Consider the following 23616-nt stretch of genomic DNA (forward strand, 5'->3'; position numbering starts at 1 on the left):
TATTTTTAATAGGAAGATAATAAAACATCTTTAAATCTAATAAATTGATAATATATTACATCGAACTTAGGACATCCTAATTTTAGTTTAAGCTAAAATTTAAAGTGCATCATCTAAGTTTGATGAAAATTTGATAGAAATTTATTTTAATTCTTTAAATTTATTTTATACAATTAAATATTTTAAATTTCATATTTATTCAATTTAAATATTCTATTCAATTTTGTTAAAAAATTGCTATTATTTTTTTCTCACATGAAAAAAAATCTATAAAATTAAGAAAAATATATTTATAGATTTTTTATGTGAGAACTTTTTTTAAAGATAATTTTTTTCATTATTTAATTTAAAATTTAAATAACTTAATTGAACAGAAATAAAATTAAAGAATCAATCAAATTTAAAGGATGTAATTTATATTTTAACTTTTAGTTTATAACAACACATCTTTTTAGTCCATTGATCAAGAAAGGCTACCAAAGTTATTTTCTTGTTAGAACAACAATTTTTTTTTTGTTTGGTTTTTTGCTAAAGATAAAACAACAAAAATTAATTCTATTTCTAACCTCATTACATGTGCAGAGCACGTGTAATGAGGCTTTTTTATTTATTTATTTATTTCATGTTTAATATAATTTTTTAACTTTAATTTATCTATTGTCAATAGGAATATATAGAAATGAATTTTTAAGAAATTACAATTTAAAATAAACTACTGGATTGTGTGCTACTTAAAAAAAAATTAAAATATATACAATTAGAAAGTGTGCTAATTTTTTTTTTAAAGTTTAGCCGGGTTTTTTTTTTTTTGAATTTTATTCCGTTACAATTTGAACTATATATATATATATATATATTTTTTTTTTTAAGAATAAGGATTATATAACGAGGAATATATATATATTAAAAAAAAAAAAAAAAAACATTAACAAGCAGGGTCGAGGGCCAGGCTCATATAAAAGCAAATTGCTATTGTATGGCGTTTGTTGCTTTAGCCGAACCGATCCTGAGTCTTTTACACGTTCCGAGATTTCTCTCTCTGTAATATCCACCGCCTTTCTCGGAAAATTTTTCCTCTACAATCTGTTTGTCTCTCTCTGTGAGAAATCTTCTCGGAGATCGTAATTCTATAATTTTTTTTTCTTTCTTCTTTCAAATTTTCTCTCTGCGTTAGAAAAAAGTTTACGGGGAAGCGTTTGAATTTTATAGGTTACCTCGTTAGGGTTTCGAATCCGAATTTAGGGTTTATTTAATTCTAAATTGAATTCAAGCCGGTGAGAGTCGGTGCTGGTGTTCAAAATCGAAGTGCGAATACTTGGAACCTCGGGGGGAAATTAGGTTCCAAGTGTTTCGGATTTATCGGAATGAAATTAGGGTTGGGAGTGTGAATTGTTCGAGTTGAATGGTTAGGAATATGATAATCAAACGAACTACGAAGCTCGAAATGCCGAAATTGAAGCGTTGCAAGCTAGAAGATCCCAATTGCGAAGAAGATTGCGCGTATTCGGTGAATCCGAAGAAAAGGAAAAGCAATGGGTATCACTCAGTGGGTAATGCCGATATGAGCAATGTCTCAGGTGATTCATGGTCGAGTGGAGGTTCGTATTGGGGGCGAGTCGGAGTGTTGGAGTCGAATTCGAAGCGAGTGAGTGGTAAAAGAGGAGAGCGGTTGCGGCAACCACCGCTGTTGAAATCGTCGCGAGGGCGGGTTCAGACGCTGCCTTCGAGGCTATATGACTCGGTTGTCGATATATGGAAGACTGGGGAATCGAAGTTGAAGTTGGACGCTAAGAATTCGAGCTTGGAAGACGATGAAATCATGGGGTTTGTTAGAAAGAGCGACGAGGAAAAGGCCTGGTTTAAGAGCTCCAAGTTCTGTACATTTGAGGAGGGTAAGAATTTTGATTATAGAAAGTATTTGAATTCGAGTAGTTCAATGGCGAATGCATTTGGTGTGAATAAAACCGGGTTTAGTTATAGCGGAATGATGTCAAAAGAGAATGTTCAGAAGAGGAAGGAATTGTATAAGCCTGAGGATTTTGCTTTGGGAGATATTGTTTGGGCAAAATGTGGGAGGAGATATCCGGCTTGGCCGGCCGTAGTGATCGATCCCATTTTGCAGGCTCCAGAAACTGTTCTTAGTTGTTGTGTTCCTGGTGCCATATGCGTCATGTTTTTTGGCTATTCCAAGAATGGAACACAAAGGGTAAATTCTTCGCTCTGCTTCTTTGGCTTTGATAATTTTTTTTGTTAAAAATTTTCTGGGTTTTAACTTGTTAGTGAACTCTGATGGGCAGGACTATGCGTGGGTGAAGCAGGGAATGATATTTCCATTTATGGAATTCATGGACAGGTATGTTGCTAACTGGTCTTTGATTGATGTTTCTGAGTAGTTTTTCGTTGAGCACTTACTAGAATTTTGCTTTGTTCAGATATCAGGGGCAGACCCAGTTGTACAAGAGCAAACCGAGTGACTTTCAAATGGCATTGGAGGAGGCATTGTTGGCAGAAAATGGTATTCTGGACGCAAACCTTGGGGCTGGGCAAATGGGTAATTCAGATGCAACTCCCAATGGATTCCAAGAAGCCACTGCTTCAAATCTGGACGAATATTACTATCAGAATCAGGCAGGTTTCCTCAGAACTTAATTTTCTTTCCATTCGCCTGATCTGGATGTCTCTCCGTGTGTTCTTTTTGTTTGTCTGTTTGTCTGTTTTTTAAAATTTTGGCTCGACCATGTAACTGTCTGAGTTGGTTATTTTTTGGGTAGCTCCAAGTTTCTACCGTAGAGGATGGATATCTGCTTAGGTTGACCGAGCTTTTGAAGTGGAGAGGTTTTAATTGAATGGGTATTATTTTACGTGCATGGATAGAAATAGTCTTAGTTCTGCTAAGTGGTTTGTGCACTTATAAGCAGAGTGACGATTTATGAGTTATAGAAATTTTTTATTAATATAGGGCTGTAAAGATTTAGAATTAGGTCACCCTCAGCACATCGTTTAAGGAAATAAAAAACCATCAAACTACAGATATTTAGTGCTTAAAATGTTGGCTTCGTTGTTGGATGATAGAAAATTAAGCATCTTTAACCGAAACTTTATCAGGAAAGCGACTTTTGAGGCATGTTCAGAATAGGACCAGTTGCAAAGATGTGTCACTGGGGTGGATTATCATTATGGAGAGGCTTGGATTGTTGAGCATCTACAGTAGAAAGGGGTTTGCATATATCTAGCTTATGGAAAGGCATTGGACGTGGCTGTGATTTACTTTCGTGTTTAATAAAGTTTGTCATAGGGGCCTGGTTTTCAAGTTCTGTTTGGCTTGAGTTGTGTTGTGGGAACTCTCCTTTATGAGGCCAATTTTGCCAATTTATTTGCCTTAGTAGTAGTTTAGGAGGCGTCTATCATATTTTTATTTTTTGGTGTAGTTTGGAGGGGTGGGTAGGGCTGTAAATGAACCTAGCTCTTTTATGAATAGCTTGAGCTCGAGTTGGGAAAAAACTTGTTTATGTTCGTTTATTTAGCAAACAAGTCAAGCTCAAACACAAGTTTAGGTTTGACTATTAAACAAGCCAAACTCAAAGATAATAATGTGGTGGGCCAAAGTCAAAGATCCCAAATTCAATTCCTATCTCCTCCACTCTACCTTCGATTTAAAATCCCACGTGTTGGGCCTCACCTATTAAGAGGATTTGGGCCCAAACGTGAGGGCGAGTGTTAGAATTGTATGGTTAAGTGATTAAATTTACCTTATGCCAATAGTTTAAGCTTTTGGGACAATCAATAATTTAACAATAATAAAACAGTTCATTCATAATAAAATAGATTTGTGAAGTGGTAAGAAATTTTATCTAAGGTATTACCGTATATGGGAAAAGAATAAGTTAATTAAGTAACTCGTGAACAAGTTCAAGCTTGTTCGATAAGAATATGAACCAAGCTTGAACATGTAATCTAGTTTGATGATGAACTTGATCTTGGCCTGTGTTCGAAATAAAATTAAATGAACAAGCATGAATTTTTAAGACTCGGCTTTGCTCGGCTTGTTTACAACCCTAGGGTGGGGAACACTATTTTGGAATTGCTTTGTTTGCAAGCTTTCTATGTTTGGGAGTTGGAAGATTTGGAAGTCAATTTCTCCGTGTTGAATGTGTATAATTTGGAGAAAATGGATGGTTGAACTTTTATTAACTTGTGTTGGTTTAGGTTCTATGAGTTAACTTGAAACAAATAGCTTGGCCATGAAACCATTGCACACTACTCTTTTTTATTTTTGGCTATAGGTTCCAAATATTTGAGAAGTGTTTCCCAAACTAATTTCTCATCCAAACAAGAGATCAACCCATTGAATCTCAAAAGCTCTAAGTACAAAGTTCCACAAAACAAAGCAAAAGCAACATCACAATGTATCAAAAGATGATTTAGTGTCTCCCCACTATATTGACGAAAGATAGAGCACCAACCAAAAAAATAGAAACTTTTCTTGATCAGATAATCACAAGTAAGAATCCTCATGCTGCTGTCCAAATAAAAAAAAAGAAACTCTCTTTGGATTCTTAATACACCAATTACTCTTCCTATGGAAAGAAGTTGCCATGGTACCTTGGATAGTTGGATGGCCTCGTAATATGAACAAACATGAAATCTACTCCTATTTAGTCTCCATTTCAGCTTATCACCCACATCTACAAATCTACTACCACTAATGTTATTTTTGGTCTTCCTCGACCTTTTTTGATCCTTTAACTTGGATCAACTTACTCTTCGTTACTGGTGCATTAATCACTCTTCTTTGAACATGATCATACGATTCAAACCATCTCAAGTGACTCTCCCTCATCTTTTCATCAATGGGGGGCTATGATGCAGCAGGTTATCTGTCACTAAGTAACTTGGCAATTCATTAAGGCAGCAGCTTGACAAGTTATCTAGCAATCTCACAAGTGATGAGCAATTGTAATCTGAGTGTCTTGATCTGTAATAAATAGTCAAACTTGATATGTAGTTAGATAAGTGAGTTAGTTGATCAGTTAGTTACAAGCAACATCTGGGGTGGCTGTGATGGCAGAATCATAACATGGTTAAAGAAAGGATATTCTCTTTGGAAGCCTAAGGCTAAGGGAAAGCCCAAGAATAAGTGCCCATGGTAGTTAACTAAATCTTTGTATTTTATTTAGTTATTCTTGAGTCAAGGGTATTTTAGTAATTTTACAATTGTTGGGTATGGGCCACAATTATAAGCCATGGGTTTTATTAATTAGTCTTATCTAATTATGAGCCTTTATGCATGGGTTTTGATTTAATTTATTAGGTTTAAATAGTAGTCCTAATACTAGTAGGAACCCTAATACTAGTAGGAATCCTAATACTACCAGTACAAGTAAGAGTCTTTATATATATATATATATATATATATATCTTGTAGGTTTAAAAATTGTAGTCCTAATACTAGTAGGAACCCTGATACTAGTAGGAATCCTAATACTATCAGTACAAGTAAGAGTCTTTATATATATATATATATATATATATAGTGTTGTTTCTTTTGTCTTCTCTTTTTTCTTTCTTTTTAAGGTTACTGTTCACGAATACTGTTCACGAATACTGTTCACACAGCCCCTAAACAGCCTTAATTTCTCTCTAATTCTTCTTCTTTCCTAATCCTAAACCTGCCACAACTAAACATTAGACAAATCCCTAATTTGTCCTACATCAGGATGTAATAGAATTCAGGTATGCTGATGTCAGCCAATCCCAGCTGGATCTTGAATTAGTTGCAGCTTACTAGCTTAGTGATTAGAATTTGGAGTGCTTTGTATAAATAAGACATTGACTGTATCAAATACTCAGTTTTGATAATAAAGACAGATTGTTTCTTTTCTAGAGTAAGCCTCTTGAAGAGTTGAACTTTGTGCACTGTTTGTAAACAAACAACTCAGTCTTCAATATTTCCTTCTTAATCTTGAAATTTCCTGCATTATGCTACCTCTTCTTTAACCTTTCCTCCTTGAACCCTATCTTTCCATGTATTTCAACTTATCCATCTTAACATTCTCTTTTCAGCTACACTCATTCTATGGATATGTTGCTTCTTAAGTTATATATAAATAAAAGCTGTCCCAACTTGCCCCAATACCCTTCCATAAACTACTCTCTTGTCCATGGCAACTGCATGTACATGCTTATTTGGGGCCTTGTACTGAGAAGCATAGATATTTTTTCATTCTGTAATTTCTATGGTTATTCATCTTAGATGCTGCTTGATAGGCACTAAAATTGGTTGATCATGGACTGGTTGCAGTCATTTTAGTGATGGTTTCATGTCAAAATGCTGCTTTATTATTAGCAACAGATCATCTAGACGTGTGAGAATTTTCTTTGGTTTGTGTTTGTGTGCATGTACTTTCAAAAGCAATTTTTGGTTCCGTGTTTTGGGGTTACTACTTTATCAGTTAAATGCTTATGGAATCTGATCTGTTGAGTTAAAGAATTCCTCCATGACTTAGTTATGTTTGCAGGATTTCTGCAAGGATACAAGACCCTGTGACGGCTGTGGTTTGTTTCTGCCTTGGAAAAATATGAAGAAAATGAAGGGCTCTACCCGTCAAACCCAGCTTTTGTGTAAACATTGTGCTAAGGTCAGTTATAAGTGTTGTACTTATAAAAGAAAAAAACTGTGGAGAAACTTTTCTGGAAGAGCATTAATCTTCTTGTTTTCTAAATGATGTTCACCTCTTAATTTTTACAGTTATGTAAATCAAAACAATATTGTGGCATTTGCAAGAAGATTTGGCACCATTCAGATGGTGGGGATTGGGTGAGATTACTTGCAAATCTGAATTAGGTTTATAATTTTTCCTATTCTTTTTCCTTTTAAAAAACAATTCAATGAATTCAGAGATGTTGATCAGGTGTGTTGTGATGGTTGTAATGTTTGGGTGCATGCTGAGTGTGAGAATATTTCTAGCAAGCTTTTCAAGGTGTGCTTAATATACTTGATTTATGAATTGTTATGTTAATTTCTGTTCCTGCCATATATGTGTTTACTCACTGACTTGTGTATGGTTTAAAGGATCTGGAGAATGTAGATTACTATTGCCCAGATTGTAAAGCAAAGTCTAATAATGAGTTATCAGCTTCAGAAAAATGCCAGCCAAATGTGAAGTATGTCTGCGCTATTTTTGTGTGTGTGTGCATGTGCAATTCTTCTCCCTCCAGTTGATTTTTGGGGCAATTGTATATTTGACTTTATAGACTAAGGAGTTTATCGTCAGGTTTAAAGCCTAATTTTTTTACAATTTTTGAAGCAGGTCTTTAGAAAATAGTGGACAAAATGTTCTACCTGAGAAGGTAGCTGTGGTGTGCAATGGCATGGAAGGAACATATATTCCGAACCTTCATATGTAAGCCTTGAACTAGTTTCTAAATATTACATGTATGTTGACATATTTTTCTTTAATATTCTTGTAGGACCTTTATGCCCTCCTTTTTCACCACCACATTCATTTTCTTCTTATGCACTCCTTACTGCAACTTTCTGTTTGTTTTGTTGAAGGATTCATTAAGATGCTTATTTATCATTTTATTTTTCCCCCATCTTAGAGTTATGTGCAAGTGCGGTTCATGTGGGTCAAAGAAGTATACACCTAGTGAATGGGAACGGCACACAGGTTGCAGAGCTAAAAAGTGGAAGTATAGTGTGAAAGTGAAGGGCACAATGCTGCCACTAGAAAAATGGGTCTGTACCAATTATCTTCATTTTGAAAGCACAACCAGTTTCTCCGTGTTCTGTATTTGACTTGTTTATGGTATTCTAGTTTTATAAAACTAATAAAAGTAACTTTTCTTCGTAAAACAACTTGAGAAAGTGGGTTTTTATTTTTATTTATTTATTTTTTACAGTTTTTTTTTATTTAAAAAAAATTTTGATGTCCCAAAGTTTTGGTAGCATCTTCTCAATGAGTTTTTGGGTCATTGCTTGATTGTGCATACAGAAAGGGAGATGACTCTGAAATTTAGTATAGGGTGAAGTATCCATGATTTAACACAATGAAAGAACTTAGAGAATGACTCAGCTAAGTTAGGACTAATCTATGAAAAGAAATTTATATTTTGTTATGTTAAAAATTATCTAATGTTGATATATACACACATACACATAGTCCTCAATCCAAATGATTCCCCCCCCCAAAAAAAAGAAGAAATTCTGGCTTCAATGTGTGTGATACTAGACAACTGCTATTTTTTAAGGAAATTTTTGTATGACTTTATAAGCATTCCTTCTTTTTTTTTTTTTTTTTCCCCTCATTTCATCTTTGGTTAAAGCTAATGAATTATATGTATGGCCCCTATAAAATTCTCTACTAACATTGAAGATGCTTCAGATTCAAGAGTATAATACACATGGTGTGGATCCTTTGAAGTTAGACAAGCAGCAGTTAGTTGGGTTTTTGCGAGGTAAAATATGCACTTCACTTGAATCTTTACATGTTGAAGGCTAGTCCTATCTTTGGTGTTTGTGTGGGTGCTGTATCTGCAGCCATGGTGTCTTTTGATTGTAATTCTCAACAGCAAGGATACTTATTTTAATTGCTACAGAGAAGTATGAACCTGTTCGTGCCAAATGGACCACAGAAAGATGTGCTATTTGTAGATGGGTTGAAGATTGGGATGACAACAAAATTATTATCTGCAACAGGTGTTTCCATAATTCATTGGATCGTAATACCCACTTTGTGTATTTTGGACGCTTAAATAAAAATTTCCTTGCTGGTAGAAGAATGGATTTTATTTACAAGCTTCACTGCTGAAAGAAGTTCCCTGACTTTTTTTTTCTTGGGTGTATAGATGCCAAATAGCTGTCCACCAAGAATGCTATGGGGAAAAATCTGTTCAGGATTTTACTTCATGGGTTTGCAGAGCATGTGAATCACCTGATCTCAAGAGAGAATGTTGCCTTTGTCCTGTACAAGGTATGCCATCTAGATTAGTGTGTTAAAAAATTCCTATTCAATCTGTGTTGAAAGTTTTATATGATTATATTGTGAAGTTCTTATTAAAACGCTACTTTGTCTGTCCAGAAAAGTAGTTTTTTGAACCTTTTTTTGGAATATTTGCATTCCTTATCCCTTTTTGTTGATTTCAGTATAACATGGATGATACTCATTAAGAGCCCCCCCCTCCCCCCCCCCTCTCCCAACAAATTTACTAGTATTTTCTTTTTCCACTAAGTTGCATGCAAATATGACTGTATATAAATTTTTTAAGGATGTTTGCTGAGTATTCTTACTTGGAAATGCTTGTGCTAATTGATTATTAAAGTTGATTGTATTCAAATGCTAACATGTTAATATCTCTAAAAACTGCTTTTATAGGGGGTGCTCTGAAGCCAACTGATGTTGAGATGCTGTGGGTTCATGTCACGTGTGCTTGGTTCCGGCCTGAAGTTGGTTTCTTAAATCATGAGAAAATGGAACCTGCTGTTGGAATCCTCAGAATTCCATCCAATTCATTTTTGAAGGTAAAATTGTGTTCCTAATAATTGTCTAGACAGTTTCTAATTTTCTGGTGCTTCAATTGCAAAATCTTTTATGAATGAATTTATGTTAGGCTGCGTTTGTTTTGACTGAAATCAATTTATGACCATAACATATTTTCAGTTGAACATTTTCCGGAAAAGAAAATATTTTCAAGTGTTTGGTTGCATTCGTAAAAATGTTTGAGAAAATATTTTTGGGTGTTTGGTTGTGTTTGTGAAAATGCTTCAAAAAACACATTTTCTACTACTACTACTACCTCACATTTTCCCAGGTTCCTAACTGATACTATAATAGAAAATTCCAATTTAAAAATCCAAAGAAACAAAAAATGGAGAACAAAACCAGATTTTGCAAGAGAGATTGTGCGAGAGAGAGAGATAGAGAGCTAGATTGACAAGGAGATAATAGAAAATTCCAATATAGAAATCCAAAGAAACAAAAAATGGAGAACAAAACCAGATTCTGCGAGAGAGATTGTGTGAGAGAGAGATTGAGAGCTAGATTGAGAAGGAGAGAGAGATTGGTGACAACGACTGATGATGTTGAGATCTGCCTTAGGACAGCGGTATTGATGGCTGGTGGAGGATGGCAAAGTTTCATTGAGTGGCTGGTGGAGGATGACAAATTTTCGCTAATTGGCTGGCAGTGGACAACAATGACCAATCAGCAACAACAGCCATGAAGAGAGTGGGTTTTGCAGTGGTTTAGGGAGGTGGCTGGGATTGGGTTATGCAGTGGTTATGGAGGCTAACGGAGGTTGGTTTGGGAAGATCGGGCCTCATGGTGGCTTGATGGGTCATGGCAGTCTTGTGGGTGGATCACGGTGGTTGGCGCAAGGCTGGTTGGGTGCTCTGTGTTCTTTGTGCTTGAAGGAGTGGAGAGTGTGAGTGTGTAAAATCTTGTGACTGAATCATGTGTAAATTGATTTATGGTCAAAGGGAAAACATTTTCAGGTTGACCGGGCTTTTCAGTCCTCCCAAACACCCGGAAATGCATAAAATTTACATAAAAACAAACGCAGCCTAAGTCTCTTGTAAAATTTCATAGTATTGAGTTCAATTCCTTGATGGTTAGTAGAAGGCTTTGGAAATTCCCGTGGGTTGTTCTTTAGCAAACCAAGCTTTATGAGATTAATTTGCTGTGTGGTAATGCCTTTTTTTTTTTTTTTTTTTTTTTTGGTGCTTGAAATCTAAATATACCCTATTTTTCTGGACTGCAGCGTTGTGTAATCTGCCAGCAGAGTCATGGTTCCTGCACCCAGTGCTGCAAGTGTACTACTTATTTTCATGTAATGTGTGCATCGAGAGCAGGATATAGCATGGAAGTAAGTCTTCACAGTTATTATGAACAGACCAATGGTCTGCCTGAAACTACTAATATTATAGATATTCTTGAATTGAATTGTGTTGTCCTGTTTTGGTGCTTGCATTGCATGTCTGTATGATGCATGCCTTTATTTTTCAAAATATTTTCATGTAAGTTTTGAGAAAAAATTGAGGATGGAAAATGGGACTGCATTAACATTATCTGTTGAACTTTCAGTTGCACTGCTCAGAAAGGAATGGGACACAAATGACTAAAAAGTTGATATATTGTGCAGATCACAGGTTTGGGTTGTGCCCCACAATTTGTTTCAATATTTTCTTTACCAGTGGAAATTATTTTATATTTTTTACTTTTGGTTCAACTCCATTATGCACCACATTTATTGGTGTAAACCTTGGTTTTCATGCAGAGAGCCAAACCCCGATGCTGTCGTTGTTGTTCATACTCCTGCAGGGGTTTTTTCTGCCAGAAGCTTGCTGCCAAACAAGCAGGGGTGCTTCAGGGGTTCAAGGCTGGCTTCATTGAAGAACACTGAACTTCCTGAGTCTCCAACATCAGAGATTAATGAGTTTGAGCCCCTTTCTTCTGCAAGATGTCGTGCCTTCAAAAGATCCAAGAATAAGGTTACTTTATGTAGCAACCTTATATCTGTCTCTGTAATTTTCAGTTCAGTAGAATTTTTCCACACTGCAAAGCTTTAATTTCCTTTTTTTGTTAGGGATGAGCCCAATTGACCGTATTGTTGTTAGTATGTTGCCAACAAAATCATCAATTGTCTCTCTTGTTGGTCTCATTTCAATTTTGTTTTTGTTTGCCAGCAGGCTGATGGTCAGCCAATATTCCACCGACTGATGGGGCCAAGCCATCATTCTTTAGATGCAATAAGTAGCTTGAGCACAAAAAATGTAAATTCTTGTCTTTTAAAATTTTCTTACCTCTCAGATATTAAACTTTTTGCATTTTGGATGGAAATAACCTTATTTTGCTTTTTTGGTTGTGTAATGCGACATGTTAATATCCATTTACATACTTTGTTCTCTTTTAACAGGAAGTAGAAGTTTCTAAGGATTTCACATCTTTCAAGGAACGACTTTGCCACTTACAGGTAGCTATGGTTTTTTAATATGAAATGGGTACTTGTGTACTGCCTACTTGGTGTAATTTCTAATTTCATTAACTTTTGGTCTAGTATTTTTTTATTAACACTTGTTTGTGGCTTCAGAGAACTGAATGTTATCGGGTTTGCTTTGGTAAATCTGGTATACATGGATGGGGTCTCTTTGCGCGTAGGAATATTCAAGAAGGAGAAATGGTACTATGTTCAGTTGGATGCTTTTTACACACTCGCGCACACACATGTATATGCGTTGCTTATACTGTTTCCATAATTTCTGATATTGAGAATTTTTCTTTGGATATCCACTTCCCAAAGATTTTTTGATAAATCAATAGACAATGTTGTGGTAGCTTTCTTCTTCTCTTGTTTAGTTGACATAATAGCATTCTGTCTACTTTTTCTCTGCCCTTTTAGATATTAAGTATTTTACTGGGTTGGTTCGTTGATGCGGGAGGAGGAATACAATTTTTATTTTGATTTAGTCTTTATGTAATTTTGGAAGTCAATTGCATTTTTGTTAGTCACTTGGATTTTATTTTAAGTCTTATTAGTTAATTAGGTTAGTTAGGATCTTATTTAATTTCTTAGAGTCAAGGGTATTTTTGTAATTCAATAAGCGGGATTTTCCCAATCATTTGAAACTTGGTTTTCTAAGTCAATTTTAACTAGAATTAGGGTTTAATAGTTTATATAAGCATGCTATCATACCCCTATGGAGAATTTATAATATGATTGATTAAGAATAGTTCTCTTGAAAATTGTTCAATGATCTGGAGTCTATTCCAACCAACATTAGGGCTCACTTAGGGAGATTACAATAAGAATGATAATTTTTGTTATTTGGAATAACATATGTTGTAATGGAATAATTAAATCTATTCATACATACGTTTGGTTGTAACATTAGGATAGCTCAGGATCTGTTTTATGCAATATCTTATACAAATATTTCCTAAAAACAGATTTTTTTTTTTAAATTTATTTTTAAAAAAAATTTTGAGAGATAGTTTTTATAATTGTTATGTGCATATGGAAAATTTGTATTTTTGGAAATATATTAATTTTATAAGTAATTACACCTACTAAGAATATAATAGCCCTTTTAGAAAGAAACAGCTATTTAACAAGAATAACCATTCCATTACAGGACCTAATACAACATACCAAACATTCCCTAAGGGTGTGTTTGTTTGGAGGTGAAATAGGATGGATGAAAAATTTTGAAGAGAAAATGGGAAGGAAAACTTTTTTGGAGTGTATTTGGTTGAGTAGGAAGAAAAGAAAATAAATGGTGGGGTTCAAGTGTTTTCTCTCCGGGCTCACCAAAATGTTTTTTCCCTAAAATGGAGAGAACTTAGTGAAGATGAATTTTTTCTTGATTGACAAAAATACCCATGCGCATATGCACATGGGTTGCCTTTATTTTTATTTTTATTTTCTTCTCCCCTGACGTTGCCTTGTTCCCCCCCGCCCCCCACTTTTTTTCCCCTCTTCTGGGCAATAACGTTGCCCTTCATCTTCTTTATTTTTATTTTTTAACTAGACATGATTTTTTTTTGGGATATGATTTTCATTTTTTTAATAAATTTGGGTGATTGCACTTTTTTTGTGTGGTTATTTGTCACTTTTTTGTTTTAATTGAACATTATTCTTTAACAAGGATATATGAGTAAATTTATTCAAACTCATATTTTTCATCCCTCCACTTTTCCACTCTCAACCAAACAAAAATGAGAGAATAAAATCTTTTTAATCCCTTCACTTTTCCATCCTCTCACAATTTTCTATCCTCCTACTTTTCCACTTCTCCGACTAAGCGGACCCTAAGTGTTGACTCTTAGGTTTGCTCTTCCTTGCTTGATGCTGATTCCAAGCAAGCCTTGGTGTTGACACCTAGATTTTATCTTTTTATTTTTCTGTTCTTGCATCTGTTTTGATTTTGTTCTGCGTCATTCTTTTTTTCTTTGGAAGGTCAGACAACTGATGCTAGGTATGAATGTCTCCAGGTTGTTGAGTATCGTGGTGAGCAGGTGCGGCGTAGTGTTGCAGATTTGAGGGAGGCAAAGTACCAATTAGAAGGCAAAGATTGCTATGTGAGTCTTTGTTTAATACTCCCTTTGTCTGCATGTGCATTCTCTTGGCAATTGCTAATATCGTTAGACCTCCATATGCCTATATTGGAAGTCGTGAAAAGTATTTTGATGTCTCAATTGCAGTAAGGGAAATTTTGGGGAACTCCCATTCTATGTTTAGTTTAGGCACAGGTACCCATTGCATTTCTTTTACTCCATATTTGATAATTAGGTGAAAGTGTTGTAGTATAGGAGTGACTATTTAAATGTTTGAATTAATTTTAAGTTAGGGTGAAGTTACTTTCTTATGTCTTATGACCGGTCTGTTTATTTTATTTTTATTTTTAAATATAAGGGACTGGTTATGATAAACCATATATAGAATACAATAAGTCTTACGTTTTGTTTTACTGACAACCTGATGATTTTAAGTATGCCCCATTTTAATTTATTTTTACCCAAACACCTCTTTTTGGCAGGTTAAATTCTTGTATTATCTCATCAGATTTATCTCTCTTAACTGTGGTTTTTAAAGTCCAATGAAAAATTTTATGCAGCTCTTCAAGATCAGTGAGGAAGTAGTAATTGATGCCACAAATAAAGGGAATATAGCACGTTTAATAAATCATTCGGTAAGTTCTTGTGTTGAAGTTTTTGATTGACTTTGAGAAAATCTATTCTTCATTTGCTTCAAAAAGTATAGGCTCATATATTTATGCTCAATGTATTGTTAATAGCTTGGTTTGACCTTAACTTGAATTGATCCCAACTGGGAATTTAATTGGCTTTTGTCATGTTGGTCAAATTTGCATTGTGGTCACATTGCCTGTTGAGGCATTGACCAAGAAGATATTAGCTTATATTTTGACAGACTATAATAGTAGAGCAGCAGATTTACATGTAAGACCATAGTAATGATCTTAAAGTAGATTTGGCTTGGGTTAGGGTTCCTTTCTAGATATTATGCGGCCCAAATCCAACCTTTGTTTTTTACAAAGAGAAATAAAAAGCAAATAAAATTTCTATACGTGCATTTTTTCTTTTTGATGGTTCTATACATGCATCTTATATCTTACAATGCTAACCATTCAATCACATTTTACTGCAGTGCATGCCCAACTGCTATGCAAGGATCATGAGTTTGGGTGATGAGGAGAGCAGGATAGTTCTTATTGCTAAGACAAATGTTTCTGCTGGTGAAGAATTAACGTATGAATTATTCCCATGTGTGTGTGTGCGCACACTCACATGTATGCATTTGTGCATGAATGAGTTTGCTGCCTTCAAATTTAACCTCTTTTATGCATTAAAATTCAGTTTGGGAATAAACAATTGTTTAATCTTTCTGCCACAGGTATGATTACTTGTTCGATCCAGATGAGCTTGATGAGTTGAAAGTTCCTTGCCGATGTAGAACTCCCAATTGTAGGAAATTCATGAATTAAGTTGCACATTCTTTTTTGCCATTTTATCTCTGCAAGGAGCAGCTTGCACTGGCTGCTTACCTCCTTAGTCCTAACCCATGAGGATTCATTCTTTTTCAGAGTGAGCTTGTAATTTTTTTAACCCACATTTGTATTATAGTAATTTAGATGCAATAAAATGTAAATTCACCAACTTTTTTGTTGGTGCCATTTTTCTGAAAAAATTGCATATTACTATATTTTTGTATTATATATCATGACTGCGCACCATGCCAATTTGGTCCCAAATTTGAATGAGTTACCATTTGTATTGTAAATAAATTTGTCTATTTGTACGCTTAGCAAAAAAAAAAATTGTGTAGTTTTATAATCAAGAACGCAGAACAGAAAAAATAACTCAAGCAACAGAATTTGAATGGACAAGAAACAGAGGGAAACGTAGCAGAAGACTCCAGCAGTATTACATTATGGTCCTTTTTTGTTTTTTAAACCGGTTGGAAATTTATCTTAAATTTATCCTAACGTACTCGCCTGGAGCTAGAACCCGTGACCCCCTCACACCCAAGCTCTAAGGCTTGGGGAGGTACCGTCCCGCCTAACAGTTGAGTGGTATATTATTGTTCTTTGATTAAGCAGAATCATAGCTTCGTAATATATATCGAAAGGCTTTAGAAATGTTAAATGATGAGAGGTCTTAAATCTTAATGCCAAGCCAATCAATGAATTTGAGTACATCTATTCTATATATGTATAAGCTGCAGCCAGCACCTTTTGAGTGATAGGCAGTAATGATCTCGAGACTAGTTTTTCCTACCTGATTGTAGTCATCACTCATCAGGGACAGGAGGAATTCAATAGATTTTTTTAAAAGGAAGCATGTGAGTGGCTATTGGTTCTTGCTTTGTTTTGTTGAACGCAACGTCAAACTCTAGCTCTAGAGGTCTTAGAAATATCATCTTTCCAAAGATCTTGACTTTGGAAAAATGATGTTTTATTGTCAAGCTCCTAATGAGGCAGACATTTTAAATAAGTATAATTACAAATCCTCTGGGTCTAGATGGCTTCTTGACTCTGTTTTATGAGTATCATCGGCACGTAACTAGATGGGAGGTGGTGGAAGCGATATAAAGCTTCTTTTAGCAGAGGTCACCCTTCTAAGTTCTAAGCCGAATCCCCAAAGGCAAGGGAGCTTCACCGGTGAATCAATGCAAACCTATTATCTTATCTAGTGTAAGCTAAAAATCCCACCCCCAAAAAAACTTTGCTTTTATGAGTGTTTTTATTGAGCTTCGTCTTTCCCCTCAAAAGTAATGTTTTTCTTTTGGAGTCTCCCATTGTGTGGGCACTTTAAATTAATTAATTTTTTTTTTTTGAGAATCTTAAATTTTAAATTAAATTAAAAGGTTAAGTTATGAAATCAATTTTTGAAAATTTGTCTATGTTTTGTATACTCATGACTCATTTATATTTACAATACATATTAAGCGCATATGCATGCCAATGATTCGTAGATAATACAGTTACATTAACCTCAAACGATCATATCTTACTTATTTAAATCTTAAATATGTCAAATTTGTGTCCATTTAAATTCATAGATGGCTACTTTCTAATAGTAAAAATAAAATCACTTAACTGTTCATTGTATTTTGTAAAGTGATGTATTAGAGTGAGTAAATGTCATTGTCAACATAACTTTTTAATACTTTTGACTTGGGATTATCTTAAATTCTTTGAAGAAAGTATCATCATGTAAAGAGTCAATTACACCTTTATTACTTCTTCATTGAGATAGCATATGTGAATTTATTAATCAGTGCAAAATGGGACATCCAAATTAGTCATTCATTGAAACTTAATTGTTGTCCAAAACCTTATGCATAGAAAAGCAATTAAGGAATTGAGGGAATTAAAGTGGCTATGGAAAAAGAGTAAAATAGAGAATGGAATGGAAGTTCCTTCTTATGGAAAAATTTGTCATTTTAAACCAATGGATCTCTATATCGATATATAAGTGCATATCCTCTCCATCATACTTAGTTCTTCTAAATGGAATTTATGTTTCTCCCATTGAGAGGACTAAGCTAATATCACATGATCTCTATGTACATCACCTTTATTATATATTATTATCTTAGGATCCAAAGTTCTTTCAAGATTACTTTAAAAAGAGTTTGACAAGAATTCTTGGAAGGAATTAAATTGATTTTTTTTAGAGAGAATTTTAACCTATGACATCCATTTTTGATTTTACTCTTTATTATTAGACCTAAACACTAATTAGATTTTAATATAGTCAATGATTGAACACTATGTCTCTTATTTGATGATAAGAGAAGAGACTTTACTACTTTGTTTCACCTTTATAACATCAAAAAATGATTTAAAATGACATTAGAATGGAATAGAAGGACTAAAATATAGTGTTGTCAAAATTAACTTACTATGATGATAAAATTTAAACTTAATGTACTAAAATGGTAATCCAACAAATTTATAGTGAGTAAATTGTATGCTTATAAAAAAAAAATGAACATAGGGACAATTTTTTTTTTTTTTTTGGTAGTAATATTTAGAAATTACATTGAATATAGAGAAATGTTGTCCACAATATCTTCACAAAAAATTTTAAGTGGAAGGCTGTTATTGGTGGGTAAAAAAAAATTAGCAGTGGGTTTAAATTAGAACCATTAACAACTTTCTATATAGAATTTATTGTGAAAATGATGTGAACGTGACACTTTTCTTAAAATGATAGGTTGCAGTGGAAAGAAAAGCAACGTTAATGATGAATCTATATAAAAATGATTCTCTACTGCTCACAACTTTTATTTTTATTTATTTTTGGTTGAGGAAATACTACTCACAACTTGAAATTTGTAGAAAAAGTTATCGATACAAAGTAGTATTAAAAAAAAAAAAAAAGAAGAAGAAAAACCTATAAATAATTTTATGTTATGCCTGAAAGTCATTAATAAAAGCGAATAAGTTCTTCAAATGAACATAGGGTCCATAAAGCAAGCCCCATACAAAAGTAGCAAATTGTGGGCTAACCTGAGGCCCATTAAAATATTAGACAGTTTGAAAAAATAATTAATAATAATTTGGTGGATTTGTTTTGAATGGGAGTACTTGGCGCGCGAAGAAAGAAAGAAATAAATAGAGGCAGAGAGTGAGAGTGAGAGTTTGTTTTAGTTGTGAGCTTCGAAAATCGAAAGCATGGGAAAGCGGCAATTGCAGAGCGTAGTTGAGCACATGAGAAAGCGATTGCGATCATCCAAACGCATTTGCTCTTGCACCTCTCCTCCTCAACCTTCTCGCTCCTCTTTCTCCTGGTACATTCATTTTGATTCCGTTTTATTTATTTATTTATTTATAATTTTGTTTAAATTTTACGTTGAATTTGTAAAGGTTTTGGTGTGTATTTGAGTGTGTGAGATTCTGAATCCGATTGTGCTTATTAGGATGATCGGAAATCAATTCTTTCTTTTGTTTAGAGAAGCTAATTTTTGATTCGTAAATCTGTTCTTGGAGAAAACGTTTTGATCATTTAGTGAACCTTTGAATCTCAATTCAGTGATGAATTTCGTACATATTCGTACGGCTGTTTGGATTATGATCTGGAAAATCTTTTTTCTGAAATGATTTTTGAAGTACCGATCTGTGATTTGAAGAGAAATGCCTGTTATACTCTTGACTGATTGATCTGATTTCGAATCATGATTGTTATTCACTAGCGGCAAATATTGTTGTTGTTGTTGTTGTTTTTTTTTTTTAGGTGAAAATTTTTGAACTCTGTTTCTGTTTGAATCGGTTAGAAAATCGAATTAAGAAACATTTTCAAGTTTAGTAAATTTCTTGCGTTTTCTCAGAAGCCAAACGCGAATTCATGTAGATATTTTTTTTTTTGAATTCTCTCTAACTAACTTTTGAGTCAAACAACTAAAAGAGAACCTAAAAACAAAACTCAAATAACAGAGTTTGAGTTTTAGACTTTTTTTTTTTTAATAATTTAATTTGATTTGATTTTAAAAAAAAAAATATTTTGATTGTTAATTGTTTCCTTGAAGGTACGAAGAGGACGTGTGGTCAGAGATCGCGAAGTTTCTAGACGGAAGGTCTCTGATGAAGCTGGCTGTGACGAGCAAATGGTTCCAGCGTGTGATCATGGATGATAGCATTTGGAAATTCGTGTGCCTTCGCGATCTTCAGCTCCCTGCTGCTCCTCAACACGTGGATTTCAAATGGTTCGACCTCTACACTTCTGCCTTCGGTATGTATAAAAATTTCACACTATCATGGCCTCTCTACTCTGCTTGCTTTCCACGTCTCAATCATCAGCTTTTTTTGATTTTGCAGATGGAAGTCACTCTTTCAAGTTCCACCAAAAAGAGAAGCATATTGGTGAGTTTGATTCATCGAGCATATTGGATTTGAAAGAAGTTCATTTACCTAACACTTAAAATAATTTTGGCTGAATATTATTATTATTATTCTTTTCGCAACAATTGACGCTCCAACTTTTTTTTTTTTTCATTTTAAACTTTGCTAAATTTATAAGGAATAAAAAAAAAAATTGCGTACTATGATTGGTAAAGTATAAAATGGAATATTTAAAGTAACATAATATTTTTATTAATTACAACTATCATCACTTTTATTAGCACTAATCAAAATAGGCCAATTAGTAGTTGTGAAAAATATTGGACCCTTGAACTTATTATTTTGAATTGCATAAGAGCTATGCATTGAATGTTGTTATTGAAAAAAAAAAAAAAAAATTATTGTAGGTAGTGGTAATATGAACAGTAGGAGGAAGAACGCAATTTTCATCTTTTCAGTTGGATGCGAATGTTATGAATCTGTGTTAGTAATAAAACAACCTTCGCTTCCCTGCATTAGTAGACCAGCTGGTTCATTAACTAATATTTTGTTGTGATGGGAATGTCAGATTGGATGCGAATTGGTGCATTTTTGCTTGACTCTTCAGTATTCCTGACAGAGAAGTTAAGCCCTCCTCCCAAAATCCCAAATGAAGATACTGTAGAGAAGATGTTGCAGTCTAGTGGCTGTTGCGTTTTAGACAATGTTAAATCTGGGATCTGGATAGCTGGTACTTCTAATAAGTCTTTTTAAAAAAAAAAGGATCTTATGCTCAAAATTTATCACCACAATTAACCTTTGTTTTATTTCTGGGCTCATGTTTTCAGATCTGCAGCTTGTTCGATGCCCTGTCTGCGAACTCAATACATGTGATGGTGAGCAGGAAAAAAAAAAAAACATTAAGAGACATGTGATGGTGCCCTTGTTGGTTTATTTGGTTCATGAGATTAGTGCCTAAGGGATACTATTAAGAGACATGTGACTACTTAGATAATCTGGGTTTGTTTCTGTGAGTTAATACTTAACTTGACTAGCTTAGAGTTTGGGTGGTGGTAACTTATGGCAAGGTTTATAAATGAAAAATCTTCACAGGTTTAGCTACTTTTGCAATGAATCAATCACTCATAAGCTTGTTTCCTTTTTTAGAATTCTATTCAGTAGTGTATTTTTGCTGTTTTGTTGCAAAATAATTAATCCATGAATCTATATATCATATTAATGTACTTTCATACTAAATGAGCTGACATGCATGTCTTATTTGCTGATACTGTTGTTAGTTAGGATAACCGAGACATCCTATCATTGACTGATTCATGCTATTGTTCGATGAATCTTACAATGCAGTAGCCAAATTTGTCAACTAAGAGACAAGTTCCAAGCCAACGAGCTCTAACTCAAATGGCACCTCCTCCCCTTGTAAGAGTAAGGTGGAGGGTCAGCTTGTGGGTTCATGATCCACTGGACGCGTGTTTAATTATCAATAAAAACAAAATTTTGCATAAAGCATCACTTGTTTTGGTATTTTGATGTCTCACAAAAAGCCTGCACAAGTTTCCATGATATGAGTTAATATCGTTGTTTATGTAGGAACGATGCAGACTTTAGATGCGAGGCATATAGAGCTGTTCCTCTGTGATGGGTACCAAAAGGGAAGCTGGGAATACCAGCTAATTGGATCTCATGATGTCAAAGAGCGTGTAGCTGGAGCTTCTGGGGCCATTTTTGATGTCAAAAACCTGAAGGACATTTCATCGTGTGGTAATTCTTTATACTCTACACTAATTGAGGTCACTGTATCATTTTGCTGTCACCAGAGGAAAAAAAAATTATACTATAACATGACACACCTCAAAATGCTGTTTGATCTTAACTGATGTATTGAGAACAGATAACATACTTTTTCACATCAAAGAGTGAATTATTTTTTATTAACTACCAACAACATTAGAATGGTATTCTTCAACTAGTCAGGCATAATGATTTCATGAGTTATGCTTATTCAATGGGATTAGAAGGGGTTTAAGAGTGTAATTTAACTCTCTTGTAGGAAAACTGACTCAAGTGTCTTGTTCTATATTGCTGATCATTTAAAAGTAATATGGCATTGTCTAATTTCCAAATGAATTGGCAGCTGTCTTTAATCTCAACTCATGGGTAGGGAAAATCAATGACTTGCACCCAAAGGCTATGATCACTCTCCATGCAGTTGCAGTCAACACCAATTTACAAGAAAATGATGGTAAAGAAAATTCAAAGCCGTCTTTTAATTTCTGCCCCCCACTATTAATTTCATAACTAGTCATATAGTTTGCAATAATCTTTTCTATGATTAACTTGTATCTGATCTGTCTATTCTCTTGGAAACAGGAATTAATGTCAAATTCCACACCATGAGAGCTGGAACTAATGGAGAAGTAGTTTCTGTTAGAATCTCTCAGCAACTCCTGTAATTCTCCTCAAATCCCTTGGTCTTAGCAAAGTTTTCCTCTTCAAGGAAAATAAAATTCCCCTTCTCGACAACTCATACAGAGTACTACTTAAACCGTTGATCCATTCAGTTGGTAATATAATAATATCCTTTGTGTTGCTCCTTAAAAGTACATAAAACATTGAGTCCGGTTTCCACTGGGACTGTACTGTACCGTATTATACTGTGGTAGCATGGAAATGACAAACATTTGCACCTATAGGCTATAGGTATGTATGTGTATATGAACCTGTACTGTACACTTACATGTGGATATGCATGCATAAAAAATATATGGGGCGGCCAATCTATGTTTGGGTGGCATGGATGAATAGTGCGAAGTAGTAATGGTAAGGCTATAATTGAGCAATGAGCATTAACATCTGGCTTTTCAGCCAAGAAGAGTATAGGAATCAAGAATCACCAAAATTGTTTCACATCTGGCTCTTCAACGCTATTCACAATTTTGCAAAATGCTATAGTGCTCAACAAGTTTGGAGAGTACTGTAGCGTTTTGTAAAACTTTTCTCCTGTTTTTATATTCTAACTTATTCTATTTCCTTTCTCTCTACTTCCTAAACAAAATTAAAAAAAATATAATTAATATTTTAATATATATATATTTTTGAGAAGAATATCAATATTTTAATTGAATGTATAAGAACTGAAAATGAAAAGTGGGTGGTTAAAAATAGAAAAAAAAAAAAAAAACTTTTTACTTCAAAAATTGGTTTAAGTCTACAAAACCAGGTTCGGTCATGCGTTATAGTCTTATAGACATGAAATGTGTAGATTGATGATTGAGTATTTCACATTACTTGAGTCTTGAGATAAGATGTTACATGATATTAAACTATTAATATTGTTATGCTCAATTGCAGCTTTCCACCTAATATTTAGTAATATTTTTTTAAATTGTTCATGTATGACTTTTCCCCTAATAATTAGGTGGACAAAATTTTTAGCACCGGAAGCAAACATATATATTAAAATAACGGTCTTGAGATAAGATGTAACTTGGCAGCCGTACCATTATGTTGTACTAGTACTAGACAGACACGTACGTACGTAACTGTAAAAATAACGGTCAGTAGCCGCTACCAACCAGTGTTGATTGGATAAAGCAGTTAGTTATAAATGCCAGATCAGTATCAAAATTAAGACATTAACTTTAGAATTGTTCAGAAATTTATTTAATAATAATGGTGAGTCTTAAGTTAAAACAGGCTACTTAATTAAGTCTATATATGTGCAAGGGGTGCCCAATCTCACCCCTGAGGCCCTGGAT

At 34.1% G+C, this 23616-nt stretch overlaps 2 protein-coding genes across 9 annotated transcripts; both read left to right on the forward strand.

The window, feature by feature from the left end:
• Positions 1 to 966: 966 nt before the first annotated feature.
• On the forward strand, positions 967 to 15702 carry LOC115986161 (histone-lysine N-methyltransferase ATX3). Of its 8 annotated transcripts, none has more exons than XM_031109017.1 (23): positions 968 to 2206; positions 2298 to 2353; positions 2433 to 2628; positions 6507 to 6638; positions 6749 to 6817; positions 6912 to 6980; positions 7073 to 7164; positions 7308 to 7403; positions 7603 to 7738; positions 8385 to 8457; positions 8599 to 8698; positions 8848 to 8972; positions 9375 to 9520; positions 10759 to 10863; positions 11082 to 11146; positions 11275 to 11488; positions 11684 to 11770; positions 11914 to 11970; positions 12088 to 12177; positions 13989 to 14075; positions 14612 to 14686; positions 15163 to 15304; positions 15409 to 15702. In XM_031109017.1, the coding sequence occupies exons 1-23, from the start codon at positions 1403 to 1405 to the stop codon at positions 15447 to 15449; spliced, it is 3057 nt and encodes a 1018-aa protein (XP_030964877.1). In that variant the 5' UTR covers positions 968 to 1402; the 3' UTR covers positions 15450 to 15702. The 8 variants fall into 8 exon arrangements, with proteins under 8 accessions (XP_030964881.1, XP_030964877.1, XP_030964876.1 ...); XM_031109016.1 differs by having other exon boundaries at positions 11687 to 11770; positions 15163 to 15263; XM_031109014.1 differs by having other exon boundaries at positions 969 to 2206; positions 15163 to 15263.
• A 2964-nt stretch (positions 15703 to 18666) lies between these two features.
• On the forward strand, positions 18667 to 22527 carry LOC115986163 (probable F-box protein At3g61730). The gene is made up of 8 exons (XM_031109022.1): positions 18667 to 18813; positions 19549 to 19751; positions 19838 to 19882; positions 20430 to 20591; positions 20689 to 20736; positions 21449 to 21619; positions 21993 to 22100; positions 22229 to 22527. Exons 1-8 carry the CDS (start codon positions 18698 to 18700, stop codon positions 22309 to 22311), a joined length of 936 nt encoding a protein of 311 aa, XP_030964882.1. The 5' UTR covers positions 18667 to 18697; the 3' UTR covers positions 22312 to 22527.
• The last annotated feature ends 1089 nt before the right edge of the window (positions 22528 to 23616 follow it).

This window comes from Quercus lobata, chromosome 4 (genome assembly GCF_001633185.2).
Source record: "Quercus lobata isolate SW786 chromosome 4, ValleyOak3.0 Primary Assembly, whole genome shotgun sequence".
NCBI classification, from domain to species: Eukaryota; Viridiplantae; Streptophyta; class Magnoliopsida; order Fagales; family Fagaceae; genus Quercus; species Quercus lobata.